The sequence below is a fragment of the Sciurus carolinensis genome, chromosome 14 (genome assembly GCF_902686445.1).
Source record: "Sciurus carolinensis chromosome 14, mSciCar1.2, whole genome shotgun sequence".
Taxonomy (NCBI): Eukaryota; Metazoa; Chordata; class Mammalia; order Rodentia; family Sciuridae; genus Sciurus; species Sciurus carolinensis.
The window spans coordinates 8,180,814-8,197,637 of record NC_062226.1 but is presented as its reverse complement, the minus strand read 5'-3'; the positions used below and the strand labels follow the sequence as shown (position 1 = coordinate 8,197,637).

General features: G+C 43.1%; 1 protein-coding gene across 9 annotated transcripts in view; it reads left to right on the top strand.

Annotated features, from left to right (window-relative positions):
• The window catches only part of Ralgps1 (Ral GEF with PH domain and SH3 binding motif 1), a 245,413-nt gene that overhangs the window by 39,139 nt on the left and 189,450 nt on the right, over window positions 1-16,824 (top strand). For all 9 annotated transcript variants that reach the window (XM_047523697.1, XM_047523694.1, XM_047523696.1 and 6 more), the window contains exon 4: window positions 10,046-10,096. In XM_047523697.1, coding sequence (XP_047379653.1) covers window positions 10,046-10,096 — 51 coding nt within the window. The remainder of the gene's footprint in view (window positions 1-10,045; window positions 10,097-16,824) is intronic.

Here is a 16,824-nt window from a genome sequence, read left to right as displayed (position 1 = left end):
TTGAAAACCTGCTTAGAATTCTATAGTGGCTTCTCCCTCCCACCCCAGTGAGAGTGCCTCCTGCGAGTCTGGCCATGATCCCCTCCTGCATACTGGCTGTCTTCTCTTTAGACTCCCCAGAGCCTCTGCCTGGCTCTTCCTTCAATCCAGCACCCTGCTTAGTCTCCATCAAAGGTCAGTCCTCTCTTCCCCTTAGGCAGTGTCCCTCATCACTTTCCCCTTATCCATCTGCTGTGATTTTCTTCAGCATTCCTATTACACATTAACATTTAGAACCTAACATTACAGTATATAACACTATTTTTTTTTTTTTTTATTGCATGTCTTCTCCACTGGAATATAAACTCCCTAAGGTCAAAAACTGAGTTTTTTATTGCTTTCTCCCAGTGACCAAAATGTACTTGGCTCATAGTAGGTGCTCAGTATCTATGGTGGGGACTAAAGGAATTCAGTCCTCATAACAACCTAATGTGGTATATCCTCAGTTCCTGATTTTCTGATAGAGAAACTAAGGACCATGCGGTTGATTTTCTTACATGGATCGTACAACCAGGCGCTGGCAGATCTAGGACTGAAACTCTTATCCATGCAATAAGAACAGCTTCCATTTTTGGATAACTCCTTTGTCTGAATCTTATGCTAAATGTTTTACATGTGTTATCTAATTTCCTTCTCACAATAGTCTTGTAAATTAGGCATAATTATTATTCTTAGATAACTGATAAGCAAATCAGTGCTTAGAGAAGAAAGTCACCTCAGAGAGATAGCAGTGGCATGGCTGGGATTTGAAAACTGGGGCTGTCTGACACCTTGGAACAGCACTTCTCAAGAGATGTGTAGTCTACATCCCAGATGCAATTTTATATTTTCTAGTAGCCTCATTAAAAAAGAGATGAGGTTACCTAAATAAAAGTGTGTTTGTATCTTAAGAAATTTCAAAAAGCAACTGTCACATTTTTGAATACCACATGACACCAACCTAAAAGAACTATGAGAAGTTAGAAAAGGTACCCTGAACATGGTGTCCGCTGAAGGTTCAAGAAAACTGATTTTACATAAAAATATTGAAAAGAAATTTATTGTTGTCAAATCTCATTAAAAATTATCATGAGAGGAGCTGGGGAGATAGCTCAGTCGGTAGAGTGCTTGCCTTGTAAGCACAAGGCCCTGGGTTTGATCCCCAGCACCCAAAAAAAAAAAAAAAAAAAAAAAAAAAAATTATCATGAGAAAGAAAGAGAGTACATGTAGGCAATGAAAGTGTGTCAGAGGCACACCGTAAAACAAAAAAACCTGCAGCTGTCTATTTCAAAATGACCTAAGAGGTGTTCAGATTATGCTGTAAGACATGAACAACATGCTTCAGAAACAGAAGAATCTCAGAAATGAGGTGATGGAACTTAGGAAAAATAGAAAATAAAATAAAAATTCCTTTGGAAACAAAAATTGAACTAGAAGGAACACAAGAACAGATATGCATAGCAGAAAATGCTGTATGGGAGAGAACTTTCATATCAAAATAAATAAAGGAAGAGATCACCAGACTTGGAGGCAAAGCAACAAATGTGTTAGTCAAAAAGCTCTACTGTGGGCTATGGAGATAGCTCAGTTGGTAGAGTGCTTGCCTTGCATGCATAAGACCCTGGGTTCAATTCCCAGTGCCGTCAAAAAAAAAAAAAAAAAAAAAAAAAAAAAGATCCCGGGAGAGGGAATAAAAAGGCAAGGGAACTGAACAAATACTCAAATTTATGAAAATGTTTAAAAAATAAAATTCAAGACTACATATTGAGAGAACTCACTGTGAAACTATTAACTCTGAATTAACATGACTGAAGGAATTTTTTTTTTTAATATTTTTAGTTGTAGATGGACACAATGCCTTTATTTATTTATGTGGTGCTGAGAATCAAACCCAGTGCCTTACACATGCTAGGCAAGTGCTCTACCACTGAGCCACAACTCCAGCCTAAGACATTCATTTCCCTTTGCACATCTGGGAAAAAAATGGCAAATAATTCATTAGGGAAAGATTAGATTAGATTAGATCTTTTTGAAAGACCCTTTTTTTTTTTTAATGCCAAAGAAAAATGGAATACGATAATCAAGTAAGTCAAGGAAAGAAGAAACAGTAAGTTGAAAATTTTTATATCCAGCAAAACTGATTGTAGAGTGTCAAGGACACAGATACCATGTCATGAACAAGCAAGACCTCAGAGACGACTGCCCCCAGGCTTTTCTTGAGGAATCTGCTGGACAAGCTCAGAGAATGAGAACAACTAGAAACATCACGAGGGACTGGTGGAGAGCAGTGAGCATGGCTGTTCCTCATAGAACTGAGGCTAAGTGGGGATTCAGAGACAGGGAGTTTACAACGGCTGTGCCCAGACGGTACACAGACGCCGCTCTCACAGCGTGGACTCTCTTAAAGTATGGGGGGAGAATGGAGAGAACATATGCAAAAGTTTCATAAGTATTCTCAGCTTGTGTGGAGGTGTGGTAGCATTAGTATTGTTATTCTGAGACTGCTGAATGTCTAATATAGGATAAGGTAAATCAGTAATTATGGGATACGGTAATCCTAGTATACGTGTGGTACTTGAGACATGGATTTCTGATACAGAAGAAGGAAGATATGAATGTAATATAGAAGAGGTTAAGTAAGTTTTTTTTTAAAAAGGTGTCCTGAACTTGAATTGGAAATATTAGGTATGAATTCCAGACTGTGGTCTTGAAATACAATTTTTCACTAAAAGATCTGTGGACTTCTGGAGGGCTAGTTGATTCCAAGTCTGGTACAAGAGGTGATGGGCTGGGTCCATCTTCCAGTTCTAGAGAGGAAGCTGTCAAGGACAATGAGGGCCATGCCAGAAGGACTTAGCCAGCTAGAAGCAGCTCCTACTGTCCAGTGATGGGGCAGTTTGACCTTCAAAAGAACAATAATTTCAACGGATTGAAATCTTTCAAACAATGGGTCACCTCTTTATGATGATAGGAGACCAATTCATTACCTTAAAAACTGTTACATATGAGGAAGAATTTGCCCTCCCTTCTGCTTTTGAACTATGCTGGGTAACCTAATAGTAGTTGAGGGGAAATGTCTCTTCATTAGATTAATTCAGTTAATAAATGGAAAAGAAATGATGGAATTGGAATGTCAGTGTTTTTTAAGCCCAGTGAACAAAGAGATTCAAGCAGTGAGCATCAACAGCCACTGACATCACCACAGTATGTGTCTGCTGACAAGCAAGGCACCCACCTCTGGTCTTGCCAGAGGGGCAGAACCTGTGTCTGATGGAGGCTCTAGGTCCAGCTGCTGATTGGAGATAACCAAGGATGGAAGAACATGGCAGCCAGCCCTGTAAGTATGGGGAGCCCTGCAGGTCAAATGGATTCTCCAGCAGATACTTTATAAGGAATATAGAGGACTGGAGAAGCCACTTATAGAATAAAGGAGATTTAAAAATACACAGCCCAAAGTTTTTAAAGAGTGAAATAGAGTGCACTGTGATCTTAGGTACACACGCCTGGAGGGTGGAATTATGAGGAGGCCTGAGGAATGTCAGGAGAGTGGTTGCACTCTTGGGTGGGAGGGAGGGACCTGTGATTGGAACAGAGCACACGGGGAGCTTCCAGGGTCTTAAAAGGTAGATACTACAAAAGTGACCATCTTAACCATTGTGCATTTCATCAAGTACATTCACATTGTTGCACAGCCAAATTCCGGAAGTGTTTTCATCTTGCAAAACTGAAACTCTCTATCCACAAACACTATCTCTCCATTTCCCCCTCCCACAGCCTGTGGCAACCACCATTCTTTTTGCTTCTCTGAATCTGACTACTCAAGGTCCCGCAAATAAGTGGAATCATAGCATTTGTCCTTTTATATCTGGCTTATTTAATTCAGCATAATGTCTTCAAGGTTCATTCGTGTGTCAGAGTATCCTTCCTTTTTAAGGCTGCATAATATTCCATTGTTTGTATACACTACATTTTGTTTATTCTTTCATTCATCAATTTGGGGTGCTTGTTTCTTGACCTGAGTTGTGGCTGAAAGGTATTCTAATAAGTTGTAAAACTATGTGTTTGTTGATGTGGTTTTCTATAAATGTGTATTGTTTTATAATAAAAGGGTTAAAATCATTACAAAGTCTTCATTTTTTTGCCTGAGTTGCTCTACTGCTTACCTCAGTTCTCCTACTTCCCCAGTGACTGAAATCACAGCAAAGAGCTGGGTTGGACTTGTCTCTATCATTAAGAAATTGGGGACATACTTCCAGATCAATATGTGCAGATTTCTTCACTATTTTTTTTAATTTTTAATTTATTCTATTGGTAATGGGATTGAACACAGGAACACTTACCATTGAGCCACATCTCTAACTGTTTTTGTTTATATTTATTTATTTATTTTTTAATTTTTAGACAAGGTCTTGCTAAGTTACTGAGGCTGGCCTTAAACTTGCAGTCCTCCTGCCTCATCCTCCAGAATCACTGAACCTGCCCACCATGCCTGGCATCACTATTTTTAATAGCTGCACAGTATTTCAGTGTCTGATGTACCATTTTTCCCCCCACCAAATCCCTTTTGATGACTTTTAAAGTTATTTCTAGAATTTTGTTACTACAGTTAATGGTGCAGTAAGCATCCTTGTCTCTGTGTCTTGTATCATATCATCTAGCGCTGTACATATGAAGTCTCCTTATGTGCCAATGCTTCTTTCTGTATCAGTAAGTTTAATCAATAGAGTGCGAATTTTACTCCCTTTGAGATAATACCTAAATATACTGCATGGTCCAAGATTAAGAAAAAAATTGCTATAAAAAAGTTATAAAAATTAGCAATTTTGATTATGAACTGTGCGTTAGACAATACTATTGTATCAGTGATAGATTTCCTGAAGGTAATAATTTTGCTATATGTTTAACTTTAAGGAAGAGGATTATCTTGTTCTTAGGAAATACGTGTTGGAGTACTTAGGGGCGAAGAATCACAACTCTGCATTTTACTCTCAAATGATTCAGGAAAAATGCATACATGTAATTATAAATATAACGATAAAGCAAATGGGGCACACCATTAATGTGTGAAACTAGGTGAAGGATTATGAGAATTCATCCTACTATTTTTGCAACTTTTTTTGTAGGTTTTACATTTAAAAAAATAAAATGTTAAAAAACATTTTAATGAGTTACTGCTGGATTATTTTTCCAAAAAGAACTGAACAGTTCACAGGCCCCCCTGGTGTGATGGCACTGAGCAATGTCCCATGGTGTCTTCCTGAGTAATCTGCATTTCAATTCTAAAATTCTGACTGTCATTCTAGACTCACCAAACGTGTGCTTCCTGAGGCTCTGGAGGTGTGTATATCCAGGAATATATTATTTTAATTTTTTTAAAAATATATTTTTTAGATGTTGATAGACCTTTATTCATTTCTTTTTATGTGGTGCTGAGGATCGAACCCAGTGCCTCACACATGCTAGGCAAGTGCTCTACCACTGAGCTTCAACCCCAGCCTCTAGGAATATTTCTTTTGGACTTACTGCTTTTTGCTCTGTGAACCTTCCTGGTCATGCTTTGGTGGAATGATCTAAAGGCAAATTGTAAGGCATCTTCCATTATGAAACACACCACTGATTTGTCAACAGCTATCTCCGTTTATTTGGGGTCATGGAAGACCCTTATACTAAGGCAATGGTAGGGAGAGAGGATGTAGTCATCCTGTCAGATGGAGAAACACTGCATTCAACTTAGGCAAGAAGCGCTTTTCTTTTTGGCTGACCAGGTGGCTTTCTTACACTCACACAAGACCACTGTTTTCATTAGGAGGTGACAGTGTCAAATGCTCCAGCGGTCTCTCCAGACTGTGGAATTCATCCATATAGAAATGTGTTGTAATGTGTGGGGATGGGCCATGTCTCTCAAAAGCCTGGGTCCTTAGGTTGGTGGCCCAGGAGAAGGGGCTAGGAAGAAGAAGACATTGCCAGGTGACCGCAACCTGGACACCTCTATTAAGACTTTGTTCCCCAAATAAGGAGCAGCCATGAAGAGGCCTGTTGATGAGTGTCCCCACTGCGGGAGCACTTGCTGTTTGGGAACACATGCAGGAGCCTCCTTGTCTGAGGTTCCACCAAGGCTGGGACACCCTCTGGAGATGCCCTTCGTTTTCCAGAATCCAGAGCATCTCTCCTGGGTGTCAGGGCTTGGGGGAGGGTCCCAGTGGCCCCTCCAGCTGTGAATTGTGACAGGCCCTGCCTCAGCGCCCAGGCCCCCTGTGCCCACCCTTCCTTTTGGCATCTGGTTTTCTCACACCCAGGCCTCTGGGGAGGAGGCTCCTCAGAAACCTTTTCCCCACGAGCTTGGCTTTGTAGGAAGGTGGCATGGAGCATGTGATCTGGTGACTTACCTGAGTCTTGTGTGTCGATACACTCTCACCCTGGATACTGTATCTGCTTTGGTCAGGGTTGAGAGGATAGAAATGGGAGAGAATCTCCCCCAAATCCTCACTCAGTGGCTGAGGTCAGCCCGTCTATTTTTAGTCGACTGACCTCTGCCATTGTGAGTTTTTAATAGAACACCTGAGAGATTGGAATATTTGAAACGTGGACCATCCAAAAAAATATGAATTGTCAGGTCATCATTTAATAAATCATTTAGAAATTGAGTAGCAAATCCTAGAACTGATGGCAGGATGGAAAGGAAGTTTTCTCATTTTCACATTAGCAGACTTTTGGTTCTTCTCCTAAATAACATTGCAAACATCCTGCTGGCTCTCCTGGACAGGGAGTTAACTTGAACTGTAGGAAAGAGTTCCAAGGTCCTATGAGCTTTCAGCTCAAATCTCCTGTTTTCACAAGACCTTTCTGTTCCCTAGTGTGGCAGAATTAATCCAAATATGAGGAGCACTTGGCTAACAATCCCGATGGGTCTGGCAGAAGAAATGCCAGTCTGTTTATGCTGCCCAGGACATAGCTTTGGGCCCCATACCTCTGGGTCAGGCGCGGGCTTATGAGCCTTCAGAGCACACTTGCCACTCAACACCAGATCATAAGGCCTGGAGCCCTGGTGTGTGGTGTCAGATGCCCCCTTGCCATGGAGGGGGAATCAGGTGGAAGAGCTTGGATTCCCCAAGCACTTCCTTAATCCTAGTGCCACCTACTATCTTTCTGCCAGGCTTCCCTTGGTGGCAGCATCTCACCCCTGTTCCCCTGAGGAGCACTGTCCCCTGGGAGGGGCAAAGAGGCTCTCCACCAATGCCACCTGCTCCTTTCCCCTCCTGCTCAGCTCTGAGGATGGTACGCTGTGGCCTGTATCCTGGGATTCACAGGAACCCGTGACCTTGGTCTACCTTTGAGTTGTGCCAAGAGCTGGCTGTAATTCTGCATCTAAGCCCTGGATTATGGTCACAGGTGACATGCTGTATATATTGCCATTTTTCTCCAATGTATTCTTGACACGAGGCTTTTTGCTGGTTCATCATAACAGCCTCTTTTAATTTTCTCTAAAGCAACCTCAGTGCATGGATATTCAGCCCATTCAATGGTCCCTTGTTTCCTAGCTCCTGTACTGGTCAGGAACCATAAATCCACATGTCAGTACACAGGCCCATCTGTGTGACTACCCTTTTGCTAATCTCTCTCTCTCTCGTATTTATTAACCATCTGTCAGGAGCTAGGCACTCTATACCTCTTATCATGAATTTTCGCCAAGATCCCAGAGACAGGGATTATTGTCACCATTTTCTAGATGTGGCACTTGAGACTGGGAGAAGTTAAGACGTGTCAGAACATTGCCGTTAAACGGTGGTATCTAGACCCATACCGAGCCCTAGAGATTCATATCCCAGATGTGTTCCACAGCACCAGTCATCCTAGAGGGCTTTGTATTTTAGTGGACAGGGCATCTTCTTGTATTAACAGGTATCTAAAGGCCCTTGGCTCTCATTTCCCCTGCCTGTCACAAAGGCATCTGCTAACTAACACCTGCCATCCCACGTGATGTGTGGAGATAGGTAGGTTATATGATGTGGACTCGGTTCATGTCTCAGCCTGAAGGATTGTCAGTAGAGGTGCCTACCCGCTCTGACCCTGGAAGAGCATCTAGCTTTGGGCCTAGCCTTTCAACCTGGTGTGTGTTTCTGTATTGATGGCCTCAGTGTCCTTGAGCTGATTGTGGTGAAGCGCCAACTCTTTCATTTACAATCTGTTGAGGACTGTTACTTAAAAAAAAAAAAAAAAAAAAAAGTAGAAATGTCACAGCCATGCCAAATTGCTATATAAGTTTCCCTGCTTGCTCTCAACTTCTGTACTGATCTCATTGTGGGTTGGTGCAATAAACAGTTGTGGCCCCAGACTGGTCTCTGGATGCATCTTGAGTAGTACTCTACTGTGTAATTTAGGGGAGGCATAGACTCCAGAAGAGAAATGTCATTTCTGTAAGCCACAATTTTAAAGTAAACTTAAATTTAGAGTAATAGATAATGTCTCTGTTTAGCATTCTAATTTTTAATATTATATCTACTATTGAAAATTACAAAAGCAATACATGTTGGAAACAAAAATCCACATGGTAAAATGTTCTCCTTACTCTCAACTCCACCCTCCAAATAACTGTTATCAATTCTTAAGTTGAATGCTCATCTCACATTCAAGGAAAAAGGGTGTGGATCAAGATTTATGAAGAGGGAAAGGGGTGGGAGAGGCATTTCAGAAATTTACCCATGTCTCTCAACAGTTATAAAAATCAATTCAAAATGGATTAAAGACTTACATGTAAGACCTGAAACTATGAAACCATGAGAAGAAAACACAGGGGAAATGCTTCAGGACATTGGAATGGGCAAGGATTTTTTTGGACAAGACCCCAAAAGCATAGAAATGAAAGCAAAAATAGACAAATTGGGACTATATCAAACTAAAAGCTTCTGCACAGCAAAGGAAATAATCATCAGAATGAAGAGACAAGCACAGAATTGGAGAAAATATTTGCAAACTATATCTAACAAGGGGTTAATATTCAGAATATATAAGGCACTTGTTAGTATAGCTATCATAGAAAACAGCATGGAAAGTCCTCAAAAATGAGACAAAGAACTATCATAGGATCCAGCAGTCCCCAATACTGGGTGTAGATCCAGAGGACATGAAGTCAGCATGTGGAACAGACATTCATTCTCCCAAGCTCACTGTAGCACTCTTCACAACAGCCAGGAAATGGAAATAACCCAGGTGCCCATCAACTGATGAATGGTTGAAGAAAATGTGGTACCTACACACAATTACTATTCAACCATAAAAAAGAAGGAACTCCTGTCATTTGCAACAACACAGATGGAACTGGAGATCACTGTGTTAGAAGAAATAAGCCAGAACCAGATATGGATGCATGCCTGCTAGCTACTCAGGAGGCTGAGATAGGAGGATCGCAAGTTCAAAACAGCCTCTTCAACTTAGTGAGGCCCTGTCTCAAAATTAAAAATTCAAAAGAAAAAATGGGTGGGGGATGAATCTCAGTAGTATCCCTGAGTTTAATCCCAGTACTGGAAAATAAAAAAGTAAGAAAAAAGCCAGAAAGACAAGTACCACAGAGGTCCATGAATGGGCAGAGGGATGGGGAAAGGTTGATCATTGGGTACTAAGTTACGGTAGAATGAAGACATTCTGGCATGCTATTGCACAGTAGGGTGACTATGTAACAACTGTGTGCTGTATATATCAGTTTAAAAAAGGGTTTTGATTTTTTTTTTTACCATAAAGAAATGACAAATGAGAAGATAAATGTGTTTAACCTGGATTAAACATTACACAATGTATAGATGTATTGAAATGCATGGTACCCCATCAATACATAAAATTTTTTTATATGGTAGTTCAAAATGAATTTAAATTAAAAAAGAAAATTACCTTTTTTTACTCTATTCTATTTTTTTTTCTTTCACAGGGGAGAGTGTAACTTTTATGAATGTGTACTACTCTGTAGATCTAAAATAACATGGCAGCTGTCTTTGATGCCCAGTATTTTCTAACATGGATTCTCTTTCCTTGCAGAGCCAGATCACACTAATGGATATCCCCGTGTTTAAAGCCATCCAGCCAGAGGTCTGTACTGCATCCTTTGTTCTCTCCCAGTGCTGTGGCAGGAAGGGAGGGTCTGGTTAGTTACATAGGGTACTCAGTCCTTGGCTTCTCTCTTGGAGTCTCTGTGGATATACAGACTGTTTAAACTGCTTCCTGTTCTTGCCGGTGCCCATTCTTTGAGCCAGGTGTTTGGGTTTTACAAGAGAATTCCACCTGTTGGGCCCATGCTGGGCCTGCATGGACACACCCCTCCTTTTCCCAGGCTGCCCCTGCTGAAGGTGTCCACTGTCAATGAGGGCTTGGCAGAATGTTTTCTAGAAAACTTTCTTTTGCTGATCTTAGATTCTAGTGGTTGCCTTGTTTTTGAAACCACAGCAGAGCACATACATATTTTCATTAAAAGCAAATGTCTAGTTTTAGAAACAATAAAGGGAAAATAATTGATTTTGGTTTAAGAACAAACATACCTGGAAATGTCTGGAAGTTGGTAATGAGGCTTTATTTATTTGTATGTTTGTTTGGGTACCTGGGATTGAAATCAGAGGCACTCAACCACTGAGCCACATCCCCAGCCCTATTTTGTATTTAAAAAAATTTAGAGACAGGGTCTCACTGAGTTTCTTAGCATGTCACTGTTGCTGAGGTTGGCTTTGAACTCATGATCCTCCTGCCTAAGCTTCCTGAGCCCCTGGGATTATAGGCATGTGCCACTGTGCCCAGCAAGGCTTTAGTTATTTTATTCAAGGTTTCTTTTTTTGTTGGCAAGTAACAGGTACCCATTTCCAAGTAGTTGAGTAACCAAAGAGAAATTTATTCCAAGGATACTGGGGCACTTCACAGAATCATCTGTGGGCACAGAGTTCAGGCAGCCTGGTGAGTCCCCACAACATGGGCAGTCTCCTGCTCCTCACCTCTGCTTCCCTTGTCCTCTCTCCTGCCCTCTCCTGTCTGCACACAAGGCCCAACTTGACCTCCCCAAAGGGCCCATGTTTACACCATTCCTATTTAAACTGACATTTGAGACTGAGACCAGCAACTCTCTATCCAGCCCCACTTCATCATGTGTCCAGTGCTGGTACAGTCACCTGAAATCAGGAGGACATGATCAATACCGCAAACATGCTGATGAAGCCAGCCCTGGGAGTGAAGTGCAGAGACAGGGAAGGCGTGTGGGTGGGGAGATAGATCAGGAGTTGCAGCAGCTAGGGTGTGCATCCCAGAGCACTCTTACCTCTGCAGTCCAGTGACTGCTGAGGCTTCCAGAAGGCCTGCTTACCCCAGTATCAAGCCAGACACCCAAGCCCTCTGAGAGCTGGCACCCCACTGCAAATTAGGAGGCACCAGCCCTGCTGGCTGCACTCACCGTGGACGTGAAGAGGTGGTACTGCTTGCATTAGTGTGTGTGCCATGTTCTTTGGGTTCACTGAGAACTATGTGGGCTTTTTGAACTAGCTGCCTTGGTTGTTTCCTGTTTGTTACAATGTGAAATGAGTCATTCTTTCTATAACAACTCACTACCTCTCGGAACCTTTGGGTGAAGTAGTCATGTGATGGTTGCCTTAGGCTCAGCTGAAGCTATTTCCGATCATGTTCTCTCCTGAGCTTTGGTTTGTAGCAAGTTAGGCATTTGGGACTTTGCTCTTTGTCCTGAATGTCAAGGGCACCATCCAGTCTGCTGGGAGACTGGCCCCACTGCCCAGGCTGACTGTAGGAGGGAAGCAGACAACCAGGGTAGGGGCTTCTTCCTCTTCAGAGGAAGCCAGGGACAGACCACATCTCTTCCCCAGTGTGGAGAATGCCTCACTGAGGCATGTCTTGTTTAAAGTTATGACAAGACATTAAACTGGAGATGTTTGGCCTTCTAGAGTTTAGTTTGAAAGAATGGTTCTCAGTTAGGATTGCTCCTCAGAATCACCTGGCCAGCATTTGAAATGTAAAGTACCCAGATCTCATCCCAGGCATGGAATCTTCTGGATCTCTGGGTTGGGATCTGGAACCCAGTCAGCCCTGTTTTATAAAGATTTTCCAGGTGATTCTGATGCAGAGTGAGGATTCAGAACTAATTGCTTTGAGGTATCTGGAGAAACTCCAGATTAGAATGTCTTATAACATGTTAGCTAAAAATGAAATAATTTGTTCTTCATTGTCCAAACCATGGTTAAAAGAAGGACCCTTGGAGCTGCCCCAGCTTTTTTGCTGCCAATATTATTGTTAGAAGACTGAAAACTAGCATTTTTCCTCTTGAGGATGGCTGCCATATTGTGGCTGGACCACCCCAGAGTGGGATGGACGTGAAGAAGGGGTAGTTGTAAGTTTGATGTAGGCAAGACTTCCCAGGAGGTAGAGGCCAACATCTGAGAGCGTACATTTGGAGTGATCTGGGTTCCCAGGAGATCAAGAGACCTGTAGACGGGGGCCTTTTGACACTGGTATGCTTCAGAATCAGTTAGGGTATATCTGTAAACACACACACACACACACACCAGATGCCTTGACTTCCTCCTCAGTGATTCTGACTGTATAAATTTAAATTGGGACTGAGTTTATCTGCTTTTGAACAACTCACCAGTGGTGTATAGTCAAAGATGAGACTCAGGCATGTTGGTGATTTTAAGATCAATAGCAATTTGCTTTGTGAAATTCTAACTTCTTAAACATTTATCCTGCCTAATTATTGACTAAGATTTCTCTCAGATCAGCCCCACATAGATCACAAGAATAATATGGGCCATGGACTATATTGCCAGGACTTGACCCAGGCCTGTCTGAGCCCAAAACCTGACTAGTGCAGGGCACTTGGCTCCCACCTCTTGGTTTGAATTCAGTCATCATACTAGGCTCCTTTGTCTAGGAAATACAGTTTATGAGCCCTTCCTAGGTCTACAAGATCCTACCCAAATGAGGGTATTGATGCTGGCTGTGGTTAGGTGGTGATGTGGACCTTTGGGATTCCCTGGAAGGCACCAGCCTCTCCTCCTAGTGGGTCATTTTGCTGGCCAACCTCAGGCCTCTGCTTCCTCCATCCTCCCTCTCGGGGAGTTGTTGTCATGCTTTCTAGTAATTCTGTGCTTGTTAATGTGGAGCTGGAGTACTTAGCTTGAAAAGAAAGGATAGAATTACTGCCCCTGGAGATCTGAGAGGCTGTGAGCAGGCTGTGTGGAGCTATGGTGAGATCTGGATGTTTGGGGATGACACTGGTGACGGACCTGGAGGAGGGATGGTCTCCATTGTGGGTTCGCATGCACAGAGCTGTGCCAAGGAGATTTGCAGTGAAGGAGAAGGTGGGAGAACCTGGAGTATGACAAGAAATCCCCCAGCCCTGGGAGGCTTGCATCTTTGGTGCTGCCAGGAAGGTGTCTCCCACTGTAGACTGCTGGGCAGAGCCCTTGCCCACTCACCATCCTCTCTGTCCCTGGTTGGTCTGCCAGTCCTCCATATCTGAATACCCAGTGGCTTATTGCCTGGGCACAGGTTTGGAAGTGGTGGGTACTGATGTGAAATCTGTTCTGGGGAGGCTGGGATGTGTGCAGGCTCTGTGCCAGGAGCCTTGGATGGAGGGTTGTATTTGATCCTCACAACCACTTTCCGATACCCAGGTTGTTGCTGTCTTCGTCTGCTACATGAGGGAATGGAGGGACATACTAGGACCTTCTCTATGCTTCTCATATTAATACCCCATCACCCTGTAACAAATCACCCCCAAACTGAGCACCTTAAAACAATAAGCATTTATCATCTCTCAGTTCTGTGGGTAAAGAACCCAGGAGTGACCTGGCTGGGTGGTCCTGGCTCAGAGCCCCTAGGAGTTGCAGTCAAGACATCTATTGGGACTGTAGTCAGCTGAGGGCTCTCCTGGGACTTGGGGTGGCAATCTGATTCTGCAGTGGTTCCCACACAATGCCTGGCAAGCTATCCTGGCTGTTGGAGGAGGCCTCAGTTCCTTGCTGTGTAGGACCTTCCGTAGCGCCCTTTGAGTGTCCTCTTGGCTTAGCAACTGACTTCCCCTAGAATAAGAGATCCAAGAAAGCAAGACAGAAGCCACCCTTTCATTCCCGCAGCATCCTGTTGGTTTCACAGAGCAGCCCTATCCAGTGAGGGAGGGGACACCCAAGGGCAGAGCATTGCAAAGTGGTAATCACAGTGTTGGGGGTGCATCTTGGAGATGCCTAGAATAGGCATTCAGGCCAAAGGTTCAAATTCAGGTGGTCAGTCTGATTCTATAACTTCAGTAATGAGCTATGGGACCATTGGTAAATATGTCACCTGAGTTTCAGTCCTCACCCATAGAATGGAGATGGCAAGTGTCTCCCTTGTAAAGTTATTTGGAGAATTAAATGAGAAATGCATGCACAGGACATAACTCAGAGTCTGGGACCCAGTAAACTTTAACTGCAGCCACTTCCGGATATGTGGTATGTGCTAGGTGTGCTGCCTGAAGACTTCACAAGTGCCACCTTATCCAATCCTGACCTTGCCTTAGAACGTGCCATCACAAGTTCATTTACAGATGGAGCAGGTTAGGCAGAGAGAGAATGTGAGTGCTGAGAGGCTTTGCCAGTGAGCGTGAGGAGGGAGGTGGGAACCCTGGCAGCAGGACTCAGTGCTGTTGCTGCTATTTCTGTTGCTGCTGCTGTGACTACTATTGTCACCCACCAGAACCCCTTTATGTCTGTCCCTCGCTTACTCTAGGACAATGCCTCCTTGCTTCTGCCCCCACCCTGCCACTTTTTCATCTTTCTGCCCCTTCGGTGGTGGTGGTGGTGGTGGTTGTTTTGGGTTAGCGTCTCTCAGTCATCATGAGCTATGGATTCTTACACATCCTGTGGGTTTCAATCTTTTGTGGTCACCCTGTTTTTGATGTGTAAGTTGCCCTGTCTTTACCAAAGGGAGCCCTTTGACGTTGGATCCTGAATCCTTTTAAATCCTGTTGGCTTGTGATAGCTTCATTGCCTTTTGGCCCAACAAGACACCCAGGGTCATGTTGTACATTTCCTGCTGTGGACCTGGGGTCAGGCATTCCTCTCGGGGGTGTGGGTTTCTTTTGTTTTGAATGATTCATAGAAACTACAATCTGGGTGACAGCTGCTAAGGCTACTGAGTTGCCATTACTTTTAGTTCTTTTTGGTGGACAAAACTAGGAAATAATTATTTTTTAAAAGGAAAAAAGTCATGACTGCTTAGTTAGGGTAGATGGTATTATTTCTCCAAAATTCTTTCCTCCTCCTCCTCCTTCTCACTGCTTCACTGGGGGTGGTATATATTTCCCCACCCTATTGAGTTTGGGCTTGGCAGTCACTTGGTTTTGCATGATGGCAGTGTGCAGAAGCTGAGCTGAGGTGGTAAGAGGCGTGGCAAGCCTCTGCTAGGCCTTTGGGAACATCCACTTTCCGTGATATGCCAGTAGCTATTGCTCGCAAGGCCATTGCAGATGACCTGAACTGAACCCAGAGCCTGGATTCCACATTATCCCATCCAAGCCCAAGTGAACTCCACAGAGATCAGCAGAGCTGCATCACTCTACAGACCTGAGAACATGAAATAATGTTGCTGTTGTAGACCTCTGACATCTGAGGATTGTTATGCCACATTATCTTATAGAAAGCTGACTAATACAATATTGATCTTTCCAATTATGAGCTAACCTCACAGCATTGTTAATTCTCTTGACTTTTATAAATTTTATTTTACAGTGTTTTTGTTCCTAACAATATTAAATTACTACTTATTTTCATTTTCTCATCATATATATGTATATATATATATATATCAAGATATGGATATATGCAGATATATATTTTTATATGTATCTATATATAAACATGTATCTGTATATCTATATATCTATAGATACCTATAAATATATATATATATATATACATATATAAAATAATAATATCAGTATACTACTAACTGGTAGGTTAACATTTCTCTGTAGTTCTCTCTGTGGTTAGTTCCTTTCTTTCTTTCTTCTCTCCCTCCCACCATTTACTCACCCAGGTGGGTCTTTTTCTTTGACTTCCTCGCAAAGGTCTCTGGAAGCCCCAGGGTAGAAAAGGAAGGTTATGCTCACCCTCTGCAGGTCTGCATCTGCAGAGGGCCTGCTGTAGTTCCAGTGCTGGAATGCAGCACTGAATACTCAGTGAATATCTATTGAATGAGTAGAAAAGGAGGGAATGACTGAAGAGAGGGGAAGCGCCTTAACACCCTGTGGCTGGGTTGAGACCCATTGCCAAGGGCGTGCCAGCCTAGGGAGCATCATCACAGGATGCCACTTCCCCACACAGGGCTCTTCCTGGTGAGCTCAGTCTTTTGAAGACTCAAATTTTCAAATGATGTTTATCATTGGGGATGGAACTGTGTCTTGTTGGACTTGTCATTTCTGTGAGGGGGACCACAGGATCCTCATCCCAGGGCTCAGAGGAAACCATACAGACGGTGAGTTACAGATTGGCAGAGTGTAAGGAAAATGAAGTCACAAATATGGAACCACCACGACCCTGTTCCCTGGTGACTCCAACAAGTGACCAATTCTATCAAAAGTTGGCGAGTTAACGCAGGTCTAGCTGTGCAGCATATTCACATGCGGTGGCCTTGGACCCTACTGCCACTGTGGCAGATAGGGTTGCCAGGGCTCAGGGCGGGGCTGTTCTGTAATGCAGGTCTGCCTGAGGGGTCCGCGTGGCAGCAGCCTCCTTAGAGAGTGTATTTTCAGGGTGGTATTTTATCCCCATCAGCAATCCCTGCCAAAT